The following is a 17,109-nucleotide window of genomic DNA, read 5'->3' on the forward strand; positions in this document are numbered from 1 at the left end:
GAAAAATAAAAAATAGAAACACTTTCAATGTGGGAGAATACAATGCGAACGGGTTTCGTGGTTACGATATTTTTAACTTTACTCAGGTTGTACAATAAGTCAGTGTATTATATTTTTAGTAAAATCAGCATTAGATTATGCAAAACTCATTTCGGTAGTGCGCAATCGATCAAAGGGTGTCATCAAGTTCAGGCTTCATGCATAACACGCGTACGTTTTAGACAAATGTTATGTATCGATAGTCTTCATGCTTGTGCGATGAATGCATCATAATAAAATACTTATTTTCAACTTTTTTGGGTAAATAAATTAGTATAGTATGTCAATAAAATTGTCCTGAATTCGATAAATGTTTATTCACCTATCGAAAGTTAAAATCAGTTTCTGAGATCGCACTGAGACTGACACTTTTTGATTACTACCGAAATTTCGAGTGATTTTGAAGGGTGTCAGTATCAATCCTTTTATAAAACCGGCTGGAATTTGGAACTCATCGAGCGCGATAGTACGATCGAGTTTTAATGACTTGTGAGTTTGTTTCTGAAATTGGGTAGGAAAATACCGTAGAATAAATACGAGATCCTCAACGACGCGTTATAGTGATACATACGGGATCTTAGGCGGTCTTCAGGACTTCCCAAGTTAAACGAAAACCGAGTCAAAAGTATACAACACAGAGAAATTCAGTGTTACTCGTCGAATGGTACGAAGGTGCAAGATATATTAAGCTGTATAAGGTCCACAGAGAAGTTTTCTGAAAAGTCTTAAAAGCGAGACAGAAAAACAAATTAGAAATTCCGCAGGGACGTCTGAATAAGTGGCAATGCAGGAGGGCTGACGGGCTGCCTGTGGGGGTCGGAAGGGAAAGGGTGATGGGGGGATGGGGGGTTTAGAATTTGTTGCAAAAGTGCAGAGGAATGGCTGGGAATGCGCGTCGAGGTGCGGCGTGTATCTCTTATAGCTATTCGCTCGGGGTGCAGGGTGCACTCACTTGCAGCCGTCGAGTCATCCGGTCTTTCGCTTCTCGGTGCAGAGATGCAGAGAGCGGATGCAGAGACGAGAGATACGATCTCGCCGTACGCGATCCATCCACCTGTCTTCTTCCAACATCCAATTTCCATAACATTAGCCTCCATACAGTCGCCATGCGGACCAGGCGACTTCGCGTCATCCGGCGCCGCGACGCTTCTTACACGGTAAATATGGGTGTGCTTATACACGCCAGCTTACACCGCTTGCGTACAACGGAGAGGCCGCAGACCGGATTGGTTATGTCCGCAGTAAGCGTCGTCAAGTTTACACTCTCTCACCCTTCGAATACGACACGTATTTTCAACACCGAGTGCAGCTTAAACAACCCGATTGCTGCTACGGTAAACGATCTTATCACGCCTTAACGATTTTGCAATGGCTTACACGGATTTCATACTTCTGCCTTTTATGTACTTAGGTAAATCCTGCTGGTTGTATTCAATATGTCCGTAACGTGTAACGCGGTATTCGTGCCTCATGGAAGGGAAGAGTAAGTGAAAGCGGATTTGGCAACTGCGTGTACAACAATTTTTGAGACGCCTAGGTGAAACGGCTGAACGTGAGTATACTTTGCTACGAAGCTATTTGACGCGAATAGATCTCAACGGAAAACAATTGCAATAACAGGAACGGTTCAGTATGATATTCGCAGATCGAGCGACATGGTCGTGCTAGAGTTCACAGATGTTTTTGGTTTATTCGGAAATTTTAAATCAGATAGTGTTGGGTTGACGTCAAATTATTCTCCATACAAGTCTATACCGCGTATTTTTTCTGTATGTTTTTTTTCTTTACGATTAGTTGGTGGAATACAATGACGTATACAGAAGTGATATGGCCCAAAGGAACACCCTCAAAAAGGGACACTTCCCAGCAGTTCAAAACCAGCCATCGTACAGTCAAACTATACTTTCTCTGAGAATGAAGAAACGCACTATTTTCCCACTCAATGTCGAGTCAAATGATTAGTACATCCTAAAGTTTTATCCTGCATGACAAAACGACATCTACGGTTGATTAAAGCTACAAAGACGTGATACAGTTCCATCAAAATATTACACTTATTGCTGTTCTTCTGTTCATACTCGTACAACAATTTCAGTGTGTAGGTATAAAATAATACATATGCTCGATAAATGAGTTGCCGAAAAATAAAACCAACACGAACAACGGCCTAAATCCAGCTTTGATGAAAGGTTAATCTTACAGCCGGTAAAAAACGACAATTCCAATAAGGTGGAGTTTTTTTTTTTTTTATCTCGCGAAAAGGCGACTTGGATCCAACGGCGTTCTTATTTTTCACGCGTCGGTACAAAGCCGCCTACGGCGAGGGCGTGGGATCGCGACCTCGGAACACTACCCCCGAGATGTTGACTCGCAATCAGTAGGAGTCCTGCCAAGTGACATTTTCCGCCCGAGCACTGTCGCCTCTTGGCCTTTCTTTCTTATAACATCTCCGATTGTTATTCCCGAAGAGAGTGAAAGAACCTGCCACCGTAATCACTGGCACTTTTTCACCAGGACATCGTCGAGCCTAGCCGACACGATCATCATCCCGTCCACCAGGACGGATGTAAAATATTTACATTAGTTCCTATTCTTCCTCCCCATTATTTTATCTCCTTCTTATCCTCCGTCTCTTTATCTCGTTTTTTCCGACTATCATCATTAGCCTTAATCCAACTTCGGGAGGACAAAGGTTCCAGTGATTCCTGACGCAGCATATCCTACAGGTTGAGAGATAACAAACGTCCGGTTTTTCTTCCCGTGCTGTGTTATATTATCTTTCAGCTTACAGCTTACCCTTGATAGATTAACCTTGGAAAGACTGACCGTGAAAATGGAAAACTTGGATAAAAAATTGTTGCGAAGTTTAGCGAAAAAGAAGAAAAAAATAAAAAACAATCATTTCGAGTCAAATTCAAAACCACAAACTTTTGCGAGCTACGTGGGAAAATTATTAGGGATGCAGTGTAGACGATTCGTGTTGCCATTACGCTTTGTTTAATTACTTTTCCTTCTCTTCGCTCAACGTAAATCGGAGAATTTACTTTCCTCCCGTTGATCATGCGCATTTTTATTTTTTGTTCCATCTTCGCTTGCCTCCTACGCCGACTGGAGTTATGATCTCAAAAATATATACCGAGGTGTCAGGGTTACGAGCCCAGCGTGCAGATAATGTCTTTTCGAGAGGAATCCTTGAACTTGAAGCGTATAAGTTTCCCGATTGTATATAGTTACGCGTATATTCCATAATTCCACTTGTATTCTTACAGACTAGATGGACTTTTTCTCGCAAATACTTCTAACCCGAATTTTTCTTCTCTTTGTTTGCAGAATTTGAAGAATCAGATCATGACTACGAACGTTTGGGTGGAGCAGGTAAGCAATTGTCTATCTTTTTTCTCGAACAAGTTTAAGCGCAAAATAATGTGTAATCGAATTTATCGGAACTACGTTAAAACCTCTATTTCCTTTATTATAACATCGAATCTAGTTTTAAAGCCAGAGAAAACAAATGGAAAGGAAAATAATCGATTCAGTGATGCCGATCGGCAAACCTGACTGCATATTTGTCCGAGGTGTAAAGTCAACAAAAATTTCCCACCGGTACAGTTTAGAGAAGCTATTATACCGTATTGCATTCACCACCGGAAGTCATTAAAAATGAAAAGTCTTAATGGATGGCGGAGGAGTTGGATGAAAAAATTTTCTGCTACAGATAGACATTCGCATCTGTATACACTATTACTACGACGTATCAGATGAATTTTTCATGACAAGCCGATAATTGCGATGTTCAGCAGTTGTTATAACCGGGTTATTTTCAGCCGTATGCCGAGTTTATTGCCAGAACATCCATAAAATCCTCCTACTACTGTTTGAATTCCGTTCACTCAATCGTTATTCTCCAATTTTACCGGTCATAACGTAACCGGTAAATTTACCTAACAACATGTATCGATGAACTCCGTCAGCGAGAGATAAATTTGACTTGTGGACACGAGGGTCACGATTAAGTGAAAGTCAACCTACCTGATTAAGGCCGAAAAACCGCGTAGTTTGAAACCGTGACACCGTGGCGATATTCTCGTTCGAGATTCACCTCCTTCTATACATGCCAGCGATCGCTTCGAATCCACAAGTCAAGTGGGATCGGATCGACACTTTCCATTATAATGTCGAAGTATTCCCGCGGTTTCAGAAAAGCGATTGTCCCTTAGATTCGGAGTGAGCTAGGTGGGTACGTATAATGAAAAGAAAGAAAGAAAGAAAAAAGAAAGTGAGAAGAGAAAAGAAAGGACGAGAAAAGAAGCGAGATCAGCCGGGGCGCGGAAGGCGTGACTCGCATGCCGAGGGGCAGCCCCTTTTCGGACTCCCGGATCCTTTCGAGTCTTCTTCCTCTTTTGTACGGAATCCCCGTCCAGATGCGATCCTACCTGCCCTTAGCTGCTGGGAGCCTTGAGCCTGACTATTCGCAGCCCATAACATACCTCGCCACTTTGTCTTCCACGACATTAATCCATTTTCCGACACCGCCGGGGATATCCTCGGGAAGAATTTCATCCACATTGCAACATTGCGTTCTATTTACGCATGTTACGAACCACCACCACCACCACCTTCACCCTATCGCAAATTCCCAGTAGAAACGACGGGAGGTCAAGGCTCACGAAATGGTAAAAACTTGACAACTGAAAGAAATATTTGACATTTCTTTGTTTCTTACATTTGAACCCGTGTCCCATCCAACCTAACCTTCTCACCAGCGATGTGCAAGAAGACAACGAAAGAAAACCTGATGAGCTATCGTTGCATCTGTATCCAGTTTGAAAACATGGTGCAAAGCTCTACCGTTACCGAAATCCTGTCGTCGATACATCCGTAGCAGGTGGTTGAGCGCTTCGGCGGAAGTAGGTACCTGTGTCTCTGTCATCATCAGTTCCGGATCATCGTCATTAATAACGTACTACCGTTGTTTGCCGCTCAACTGCGCCAACCAGCTGATTAGGAACACCCAGTTGGGTCAAGGCTGATGCGATTCAGTCAGTCGGTACTGGTTTCGACACTTTTGGTCAACACTATTGTCGGAATGTGTAATGACAACTGGCCTGAACTACATGGTTACCACTTTCACTCTGGTGCACTTCGGTGAGATGAAAACCAGCCACATCTACCGGAACTGTATCGGAACTGTTCCCGCCTCGACGACGCTCAACTTGGCACCTCGCCGAGCTTTCCGTCGCCCTAAAACTTTCGACAGAGATACGGCGGAACCGCTGAGCACCGCGACACCTTGTGTCAAGCCACCTAACGGCCATCTAGGTACTTACCGAATTGAAACACTCGAGATTTTCCGGTTTTTCATTGCATTAGTGTAACATTTATCGTGTCATTATATCCTTTGAATATTTTCCCTCTTATTATATTCCGATTAATATTTCAAAACTCTCTTATCTAGGTATACTGATGATTCAGTACAAAATATCAAGATCCTTCTTTGTTTTTGTATTATCTTGTCTGCTATCGCGTCTAACGTGTTAGACCTAAATGATACTACACAGTTTGTTATTACGACTCAAATTTCTACTTTTCTCGTCAGACTTCAATTTTTGTAAAATACCTTCATTTTATTGCAAAATCTATCGTACGTAGCTTGTATCATGTTATTTTTCTGGTGTCTTAAACTTGTTGTATTTTCCTCGCCTATCCCCACACCTTCCACCGCGTTCTTTGCCGCGGCCGACGCGGTATATTTGAAATCTGCGTTACCGACTTTCTCGGGCTGTTTGTACAGGACAGTCTGAGAGCAGTATAGTTGAGACCAGCCCGATCAGCCTCACCAGCCCCGAATGAATCTCTGTTTCATTTACTATTTTGCTTTCGTTTGTGTCTTCACTCGACGTCTCCACGTTTCCCTCTACCAACTATTAACGGAGTAATTTTATTTCATTTCACGTTATTTTGTTGCGTCGATTAAATTTCGTATCGTTCGAACTTAGAATTTGGTGCCCAACGCATATATTCCGCGTCATTTGCTTCTGTATTTTTTCTTTTTCTGTTATTATTTATTTGGTTGTTGTTTTTTTTTTTTTTTTTTTTTTTTTAACTTCAAGGTGTGTTTGCGAGCGTACCTATCATTTTCTCTTTTTAATTATCATATCAATATTTCACCGCTCTGCACTTTATGTCGATAGATTTTTCAACGAAATCTTGGCAACGATAATATACCTACTTGAAAACACAATTGAGGATAAAATAGTATCATGAAAAATTGCAAGATTGTAATTTCTTCAAAACAACAAGGTATTGGAATGTTTATTAATTTGAATTATCATGTTTAGAAGCTATTACATCTACTAAGTTGAAGCGTCACTCCTTTACTGACAGTATACTCTGCCCGCTCAGAAAGGCGGAATCAGATTAAATCAGTGTTCATCATGGAGAAACGCGGTAAAGACAGCACCGCTCGTAGAGGCTTTACATTTTCCAAAGTCTGCTCAATTATCCGGCTAGTGAAATTTCCCGTGAGTCTAGAAACAGCGTAATTGGGAAAGAAAGCAAGAATACCTTGCCAAGGATAAAAGTCAAAGAATCTCGAAAACCTCGGAGTATAATTTATGAAAGTGAAAAAAGAAAAAACGAAGGCTTATCCATTCACGTGTGGTAAGAATCAGCGAGTCGGTGTTCAAGGAAAAAATTTTCGCCCCGTCAGGCGATGGCTGCTTCGATAGCAATATCGATGCCGAGTGTCGGAGAAAAGGATTTACGCCGGCGAAGATAAGTTTTGGGAAAAGAAGAAGCGAGAGTGAAATAATATAATTGCAACGAAACGACGAAAAGCGTAATCTCTTACAGAGGACCGGAACTTTCTTTTTTGAGTCAAGGATCGATCCCGCGCTTTTCGCAGCTTCTACAACCGTTCACGCGACTTGGTCGAAATACTTTTTATCCCACAATGTGAAAGGTTTCAGTTCTTACGTACTCGCCTTTGGGTCGCGGCTAGAGTCGTCGGATGATGATCCACACGAGTCCGAAAGAATTACAATCAAATTTTTACCATTTAAAACAGACGAAGTATAACGCAGTTAGAGTTCGAAAGTGACGCTGAGTAGCGCTAAACGAACCTTAATGGGAGGAACTTAAGTTCACTTAGGCTGAGTAAAATTTATACACGGAGCTCTTCACCGTGTACTTATATTAGGTTGAACTTGAGTCGAGGAGAAGAAGAGGGTAGAAAAGGAAATGAGAGAGGAGAGGAGAAGAGAAGAGAAGGAGGAGGAAAGCAGAGACAGGAACAGGAAATAGGAACGGACGGCGTTTACGAACCAACAAAGTCGACGAGAGTAATTCTATTTGTAAGAGGCAGGGTGAAAAGCAGATTTTGAAACAATAATAATCAAGATTTTGAATAGGTAGCTTGAACGAAATACAATTAAAAGATGATTGCTTCAGGACGACACTCGGCGGGAGGCGTGAGGCGGAATTGAAAGAGGTGCTAACGAATTTTCAAGCATTAAACGGACGAGGCGGAGCTTACACGTATAATACTTTGCTTCCACAGGAGCGGGGACGAGTTTATGTTTGATACGGGTTAAAACAGATGCAAATATTCGTCCGAGGCTCCGGTAACACTGCAGGATTCGGAAATAAACCGAGACAATTAGTCCGTCCTCCGCTGCTCCAACTGGAGGACATGCGGTCTGCCTATAAAATACACATTTACTCTCCAATAATTCAAGCCCCGTATTCAACCGGTCTAAAATTATACACGTTTCTGAACATGTTTGTATTTACGTCTGTGCGGACTACTCCGACGATGAAAGCATACATATTCAGCAACCAATTAACAAACTTCATCAGCATTCCGATCTAATCGAAAATTACGAGGTACGATCCATCCATGATTGGCTTCGCGTCTTCGCGAAAGCTCGCCGAATCGAACTTTACGTATCATCTCGCAGCAATGTTATATTGCGCATCGTGTCTGCATTCTTTTCATCATTTTCTAGTTGATTGTAAGATTCAGCTCTCTCCGCCTGTACTCTAAACTTTACACGCGATGCCTAACTCGTCGGCAAGGAATTCTGAAAATATCAGCTCGTAACAAGTAGCCAATTTCTACCTGCCTTCGGCGTCTCTGATTACTCGCATTACACCGCATTGCGGTAAATAAATACGTGAGAAAATGCGAGGAAAGACTATATCAGGCTGATGAGAACACCGAGAGGCTTTACGAGGATGTGCAGCCCGTAGCTGAAGCATTATCGTTAACGTCGATCAGGGGCTCGCCAATGTAGCGTGAAATAAGGTTTCGTTGTTGCCAATCAATTGTCGCCGTTGACGGCAGTCTCAGCGTGTGTACGGAGTGTAATAAATAGCATTATCTACACTACACGTATAACAGGTAAGTATATGGGTTGTTACTCACGTATGACGAGGACGGCAGGCTTCGTTGTCAGCTCCCGCAGCGAGAGTTTCCTGCGTCTTTTCTACCTCACGAGTACGCGTCGACTCGATCCGGTGCGATGCACATCACGGGCACAAATTTTCACTGCGTTTCAAACTCAGGTGTTGCGAGTTAATTGCGAATTTATATAGTCGTCACGAAAAGTTGGCATCGATCAAATCGTCGTTAATGATCACTCTCGCGGTATTTCAGCATCGAGGTCAATCGCAAGCAAAACCTAACGAAGCGTTTCAGCTGATGGAAGGAAATAGAAACCGTAGAAAAAGTTCGACAAAATTCAAGAGCATAGATGTTTTATTTTCGTTAGTTTACTCTGAAGATTTGCAACAGCTACCTACTAGAGACGCGAAAAGCCAAACGTAGGCTTGCGGTTAGTTCACATTTGCACGCGTACTTGAATACCGAACACGCCGCGAATAGTTATCTCAATAGTGTCGAATTGCGTACGTCCTACTACTGCGACCCAAGAGGCAAGACTGAAGCCATTGTCTTTACATACCTAAGTCTTAAAGTTGTGAAAACTGTGCAAGGTGACAACGTGTCTGTAACAGTGTTATTGATCCTTTCAAAATACAATACGTGATCCCTAACTCTAAGCGAAGATAAGATTATACGAATTAACAATTCATCGATTCAACAATTCGTATGTAATATGTTTTCCTGAATCCGTTCTCCTTGTTTTTTTCTTCTTTTACTAGAACGATTGATATTTTCATTTACTCGCACAAAATTAACAATTCACGTACGACGAGAATATCCGAAATCTGAGTGTTCCGAGGGTTGCTTTGCTCTCCGTGACGTGTCGGTTAATTCGATACGACGTGTAGGTTGTGACGTAATCAACACGCCTGCCGGGATACATTTGAATTCTAAATGAGTGAATATGTGAATATATTCTTGCCCTCGGGTAATAATATTTGTTCGATAGCGAAGACGAGAGTTTGTTTTTTATAAAACGTCTTGTTCTCATGCCTAGAACTCGTTCGATTAATATTTTCTACCGTTTCACTCAACCCGATCTGTATACTTAATCATTTTACCAGCTTCCCTGGTCCAAATAAATACCAAACATGGAAGTAATATTCGTCACGCGACAGCTCTTAATTTTGTAGAGAAAGAATGCTCGATGCGATCAGTATCGGCAGTTGGTAGTTTCAGTCTCTTCGTGCATTCGACCGACAATGAGTCGTAATTCGTTGACGAAGCGGGCTGCTAAATGTGGAAAGTTTTCATCCGGGTTCACTATATGCGATAAATTAACTCTGTATGAAAGAGTCTCGCGGTATAAACGGTAGGCGGTGATTTCACATACATATAACTCAAAAACCGAGCGCTGATACCGCGGGTGTCGAAATTGGCAGCTGGCAGCAGCTACGCCGAGACGATCTACAAGCCGCGGAGCGAGTAGCAGTTGGCGGAATAACACCCGGTCCTTCCCCTGCAGATTATCTCATCCCCCGGAATTTAACGCAGGATCTCACTTTTGGAGAGACAAGGTGTACGTAAACCGGCTGAAAACCGTATTGTCTGATACCGTGGAATTTGCCTGCGAGCATTGACGCGGAAGCGAAGCCTCTATCCGTCCTTTTTTTACGTCCGTATCACGTGACGCTCGATGCCACACTTCGCGCTGTTGTGTGATATTTTTTTTTTTTTCAAAACGTGCCAAATATCAATTACACGGATAAGTATGTAACGAAACATTGGTGGAGGTGGGATCGATGATCGATGGAAATAAAACTTCTCTCCCATCGAACGTTGTTTGCATGCAAATAACGGCAATAAAATCACGCGGTTCGAACTTCCCGGATTTGTTTTCAACTCTGACATTCATGATACACGTTAACTCCAATTTAAATTCCGACGATGCGAAACGATTTTTATACATTTACGTGATATATTTCTACTGGTTGATCGTTCGCGTTCGCTTTAGCAAGGCTCTTTCCGAACTTTTAAACTCGATCCGATTACCGATTTAATTTTTTTTTCTGCCGAACAAGAATGAAGAAATACAAAACGGTCAGAAGAAAGCTGTATATAAAATGAAAAATATTCTAGATTCATTATCACCAATATCCAGTTTCGTATTGAACATCGCGCGTAAAGCATACGTGATACTGTACGTACCGTACGATACACACGCATAGGTATAAAACGGCAAAAGGGTCGCTTATTTTCATTTATCTCGAAAGGCTGGTGGGGGAAAATTGGCGGGATTGGAAGAAACGAGGCGAAAGAAGGGATTCGAAAGCGTTTTGCGAGAGAAGGGGCGTCCTATGCCGGGCTGTCGAAAGCCAAGCCCTGTAAATAAACTTTAGTTTCCTTGTTTTTCCGTAAAAATTTATCGACTGTCGCAGTTACACCCGTGCATACCATACGCGTGTATAAAACACGGAGAAGCACCGCGCGATTCCCCGACCGATATAATCCGATCTGAGCTATCTCACCCCCGCAATTTCAACCCCCACGCAGCGTATAACGAACACGTCGTACCTACCGAGAAGTTTTTACGTCCGTTCCTACCTCCCGGCATGTTCTATTTCGCATTCCCCGCGAGCTTTCTTCCTCTATAACACCGGCGTGCCCCCGAATTCGTTCCCCCCGAACGACACTCGTTAGCTTCCCGAATCAGTTGGGAATGTCGTGACGGTCCCGAGGCCGATAAGAGTCAGGGAATAGACAAAAGCGTGGGTAGAGATGCCGGAATTTGGGTCTGCACGAGGAAGAATCCGCGACCATCGGGCAGGTCGATCCAGAGTCGTTGATATTTTCGTTATAGAATACGTGGGAAGCGATAATTCTGACATTTGCTTACCACGTTTCTGATCTCTGAATGATTGAGTTGCGCCCATGCCGCGTTTGAGGGGAACTACGAGGAGGATATGTGGCATACGTAACCGCGACAACATCCTTGTCTCGATCAATCAAGCACAGGGTCGATTAATCACGTTTACCGTACGCGTGCGCTTAGGGCTAAGCATCTGGAGGGGTAAGTTTATTAATTAGGTAGCTTCTTCACGGTTTCTCGCGCCCCTCTGCAACAAGGGAGGACACAACGCGGATATAATTTGTCAATTAGACTCTGGCTCTGGGGACCCTGCGTTATAGGTGTACCCGTCTGAGCGACGAGACCTTGCGTCAAACTGACGTCTGAATCGCGACTGCAATACCTGTGTAATTATCGATTCAAATCGTGGTGAACATTGCGCAGCGTTGGATTTTATCACCCTGGCTCGTCGATAATCGCGAGAGGCTTCATATCCTTATTCCAGCGCTTTGCGCAGTCGATTTTACAAACTAGCCAGCGTCCGAAGGATAAACAATTCTCGACGTGGATCGTTCGGCGGAGGCGAGCGAAAGCAAACAAATAAACGAATGGAAACAGCCTGAATCAAGAAAGACCCTGCAGGTTAAGGCGGGCGCCACTTAAACTCGGCGACCAAAAAGTCGTCGAAACTAGACCAGCCGGAGCTCCCGATCCAATCGTTAACGACCCGACAGGGTCGAGTTTGCGATTCCCCCGAAGAAGTTGGCCGGTATCTCGGAATGACTTAACCCCGATACCCTCCGGGACATTAGACATTTGGACTCAAAAGCCGAAACAGCTTGGCCGTTGCAATCAGCCTTTCTCTGGTGATTATATCGGTGTTATTTATTTATTTTCACGTGCTTTCGCTTTTGTACTTCGTGATTATGAAAAAAAATATCGGAAATACATCGACACCGTTATACAGTTACGGTTATAACAAATTTTCATTTATCACTTACTGACAATATTTATATTCCTTTTGCCAGCAACGTCACTCTCGCTTTAGGAAATATATAACCGAGTACGGAGGGAAGTTCGCGCCGGATGAACGGAGCTTATTATTTATTCATTTTTTCTTCACTTTACGAAAGATACGCCGTATATTGCGTACGACATTGCGATGTCAGTTTTGATTTGGGGTCCCTTACGAGTTCCGGCCGACAGGTGTCAACCCCTCACTGTACGATGTTCGGTGGAAGGTGAAATAGAAAACGGTCAGAGAAATATACTCGTCAACTACCGACTAGACTTGGAGATAGTTTTGCTATTTCCGAGGCCCGTGGTCTCTGTCGAGAGTGCCTTGAACTAACAATATAAGCCAGATCGGAGGCGTGACGCTTTGAGAGATATGGAAATTTTCCCGATCACTATTACCGAGAGGTACTTAAAGCGAGAGCCACGATAAAAGTTTAATATCGCCTTTGGGTGGCCAAAGCCGGGGCGCCGCAGCAGCCGGCCTCGCTGCCGGGGGTGTAAAGTGAAGTAAAATAAAACGAATAAATAACGATCGGTGAACAGGTATTAGAAAAGTGAAGCGCCATCAGCTACTGGCAATATAGTTCGTTCCGAAGCAGCCGGTAAGCTGATCTAAACTATTGTATATACAGTTTGAGTCGAATCGCTGTAACCAAGAAGTCTCAGCTATATTTGTACTTTCATTTTTCTTTCACCGCTTGTGTACTGCTTTTGCAAAAGGAACGAAGCTGAGAGCACAGAAGGATTAGAAAATAGCGAAGGGTTACAATGTCGAATTTATTAAAAATGAGAAGACCTGTGTCGTATAATCCTCAAGTGTAGAAAATCGAAATACATAAAATTCGACACTTGGAAAGGTAAATTAGATATAGGAAACCAAGATACAAAATCGTCGAATTCGGCTAATTATTTATATCTGCGTTTTCACTTGCAATATTCTTATTCACTCTGACATTTTACTGTTTTAGTTTCTCAACTTTCCGCGTTTCGAACTTCTATGAAATAGATTTTTGCGTCTGTGAAAATTCGTTATTGTGACCCTTCTATTCTCTGATTCTTCTACATTCTCACCCCCCACCATCGATCTGTGCATTCTCACATGAACCTAAATCTAAATACAGGATGAGTTCCAGAACAACGGTAGCCGTCTTTACGTGGGTTCCTTACGTGCACCAGTCGCTCCTGGCGTTCTTTTCTCTGTTCTGAAATTTGAATCTATTGGTAATTCGACGCGCAGTCGATATTCGAGCCGATCTAACGTTCAAAATAATTCATTACCCCGCAGGTTAAAACTGAGCGGAATTTCACCCAGGGACGACAAAAGGACGCGAAACATCTCGTCGCGACTTGAGGAGAAAACGAGTGAGGAACGCGCTCCTCGCCGTGTGCCAATAAAGACCAACTACCCGCCGAAATTCCACCCCACAGCCCCCGGCAGCCCTCCTCGTCGCATTTCAGTCTCGGTCTCGGCTCTCTCGCCGAGTTTTCTGCGATCCGGATTTCGTCGTCAACAAGTGAGCGGGACGATATCAGTTCCTTTGAAATTCCAAACCGTCCTGCAGGCAGGGATTCGAAGCGAACCCGAGTTCTCGCCCCGCTTGTAATATACGCGGTGTCACTTCGGGCCCCGCGACTTCCGGCGGCTCTTCTTAGACTTACAAATAAATACATCTACGCCATCAAGATCTCAAATATTGGCTTCTCTCCCCCTCCTTGTTATCCGAGGTCCCCGAACTCTGCGGCCTACGCCTGCTCTTTGTCTTCTCGCTCGAGCCAAGTAGGCCACTACATCATCCGCCCGCGAATTTTCAAGGATCAACCTCCGGAGACTACCTTCGTCCTTTTCTCTTCACCCCTCAAGATTTCCCTATACTTTCACCCGAAAATTGCGAAAAGGGAGATAAGCACTGCGCCGACCGCCCCCACCTTCAATTCTTCGAATAAAATTGCCAATCCTTGCAGAATGCTCGGAACCTTTCTGTGATTCAAAATTCAAAATCATCCCTTGAAAGTCGCGGTGATCGAGAATGAATTTCACTAGGTGTGCAACGTGAGAGCTCGAAATACTCTTGCTGGACTCTCGACTGGATTAAATATACACCAAAGTCTTCGCGTGTAATGACCGCAAACTTCTACCCGATCCCGTTTTCTGCATTACCAATGAACATTAATCACCAGATAGCCGAAACGACGATACGAGGAATTTGGGAAATCAATTAACTTGTGAACTGGCCGAGGATCCCCGACCGTGAAACCTTCGACGTCAACAAGATGGGCAGTCAATTAGGCTGGCATATATTAGGACGATTGACTGATGTGAATGTGGAGGCAAACGGAATCTTGCTTCGTTAAATTCAGCCCTGAACCTCGTATGTTTCATTTCGTCGATCAAATTTGCGTACCAAATTAAAGAAACGGAGATGTGAAAATCGATGCCTGACGGTATTTCCTCGCAAATAATGTGCTCGAAATACAATCTCTGGTTGCCTCGCCTTTTTTTCTTTCATCGCCCCTCTTGAGTATTCGAAACTGATGTGATTCGGTGATAACGTGACTCTCACTCGCGAATTTTCTGCTTTTGGCGAAACTTGCCGTCTTCGAATCGGGTGCGGATAAAATTTTCACCCCGCTATTAGAGAAAAATTTCAAGTCAGTCAAATCTTGTCGCAATTTCAATTTATGTTTGGACGAAGTTCGAAAGGAATTCGATATTGCTCAGGTTAGTGCAGGTATAACGGTGATGAAATCGACTGTCATTGAACGCCGTCTGGTTTATATTCGTTCTCTTTCCATCCCAATGAGAATCTTGAAAAATTTTTCTTCTTATCGAGGGTAAAACTTTGAATAGAAAGTTTTTTTGCAAATGTTCAAACAAGCGCTTACTCGTTATCTTTAGGGGTGATCTTCGACCTTCCTTTCGCTTAGACCGACTAAATTGGATCCAGAGTTTTCCAATTTTCACGCAAGATTAATCAAATTAACATTATATAGTAGTAAAAGTGAAAGCGTGCGATCGAGATAGGAGTTTAGCTTCTCTAATCCAGCTCATCTGTCCCTTGCTTCTTCATCCGAACTATATCCAAAGTTTGAGGCCTAAAAACGCCAACTTTTGATCCACCGGTCTCAGAGTGTTTTGCTCAAGTTTTCCACTCGAGTAATTTCTCAAAGAAATAACGATTCGAGATGAATTAACGTTATCGATATTTTTTGTTCAAGGAGTGGAATGACTACAAGCTGAAGTGGAATCCGGACGATTATGGCGGGGTGGACACTCTTCACGTTCCGTCGGAGCACATCTGGCTTCCCGACATCGTTCTTTACAACAAGTGAGTATCCAGAAAATTACTTTCAATGCATCGTTCGAATCACTCGACCGACCGATAAGACCAAGCGGGAAAATCACTCTGCTTATTTCGCAATGTCACTGATATTCAAACATCGAGTCTATACGAGGATAAAAAATTTAGGCTCGTTCTCAGACTTCTCGTATCAACATTCTGGATCTCTGGATCTCGGAACAATTGAGTAATGATGGAACGCGGAGGTGGCGATGTTATGTCAGCAATGCAAACAGCGTGTATTCGTCCTCGGAATTTACTTTGCCTCGAAGGGTTCCGACTGTTCTCGCACAGAGGCATCTTGGAACAATAACACCCAGCCAAACATGCCTATTATGTCATTCCCAGTAGCGGGAGATTAGACCCCGTTGTTGTTGCTACGAACTGCTTCTTATTCAGAAACTAGGAGACAAGATGGAGGTCAGAAGCCTCTCGGCTGTTACGAACAGAGATTCGGTACACTACCTATTCCCTTTCCTTGGTTTGTCTCAGGTCTAGACAACCGTTTACTCGCTTGTTGTTACGCATTGTGCGTGCGCGATAAGAGTTTATGAAAACGCGGCGTCCGATGCATCGAAGCACTTACGAAGGCGTTAGGGAAATTCCAGCATCTAGGGATTTTGTTAAAACGACCCTCGAGCAACGCGTGTAAAGTGCGTCGCGATATTTTTGAACTTTCTCGACCTTCGAGTATTTGAATCGCATCGAGTCTGGGGATGTAGTCTGAGATATGAGACTGTTGGAATTTGAGGAAAGTGAGTAAATGTTTACTGCCACGGGACTACATTTATGCTCTGTACGCCGTGGCATCGCGGCATCGATACCGAGATAGTGTCTTTTATTTCTGTCAATATTCGAATCTATTTGCGAGATGTATTCCCGTATACATTTTAACGCAATAAACCTTGAGCGTCTCATCGAGCGTATATTACTCTACACGCTCCTCGATTTCGTACAACATTCGTACATGGTATATAAGTGGCTGTAATAAAACGTTAGGGTGATTAAATTTTTTCATCGCAGTTATTCTCCTGCGCACTAGCTGGAGAATTCTGGGTGAGTGAACAGAAAAACGATAGACACGTCTGCCGGGAGTTGGTTGGTTAAATTCATGCAGCCTAGTTGTGCTTGTTGAACTGCAAAACTTGACGTATACCGGGGCTTTTCATTCCGCTGGCAAACATTTCCCGCAGCTTGGATTAAATAAGTGGAGTAAATCCAACTCCGCCTAATTATTAGCCCGACACTCCTGCTCATCAGACTCTGCAAATCTTGATAATTGTTTCACTCGGAACTAGGAAACCTTAGTTCCTTAATTGTTTACGACGTCTTCCGTACCGTGAGCATATCATCAAACATGCAGCAGGTTCGCAAACATCATTAGCGCCTACACGGTACGACAAGAGAGACGTCGCGGCGAAGGAAATACAAAAATCCAAATCTCATCTTTCACTCGGTGATTCCGGGGATGCGCGTTTTTCGAC

The 17,109-nt window shown here is 43.3% G+C and overlaps 1 protein-coding gene across 1 annotated transcript in view; it reads left to right on the forward strand.

Moving 5' to 3' along the window:
* Nucleotides 1-17,109, forward strand: part of nAChRalpha1 (nicotinic acetylcholine receptor alpha1) — a 104,724-nt gene that overhangs the window by 78,647 nt on the left and 8,968 nt on the right. Inside the window, 2 exon segments of the mRNA XM_046631662.2 lie at nt 3,370-3,414; nt 15,504-15,613. Of these exon segments, the coding sequence (XP_046487618.1) occupies nt 3,370-3,414; nt 15,504-15,613 (155 nt within the window).

This window comes from Neodiprion pinetum, chromosome 6 (genome assembly GCF_021155775.2).
Source record: "Neodiprion pinetum isolate iyNeoPine1 chromosome 6, iyNeoPine1.2, whole genome shotgun sequence".
Lineage (NCBI taxonomy): Eukaryota > Metazoa > Arthropoda > Insecta > Hymenoptera > Diprionidae > Neodiprion > Neodiprion pinetum.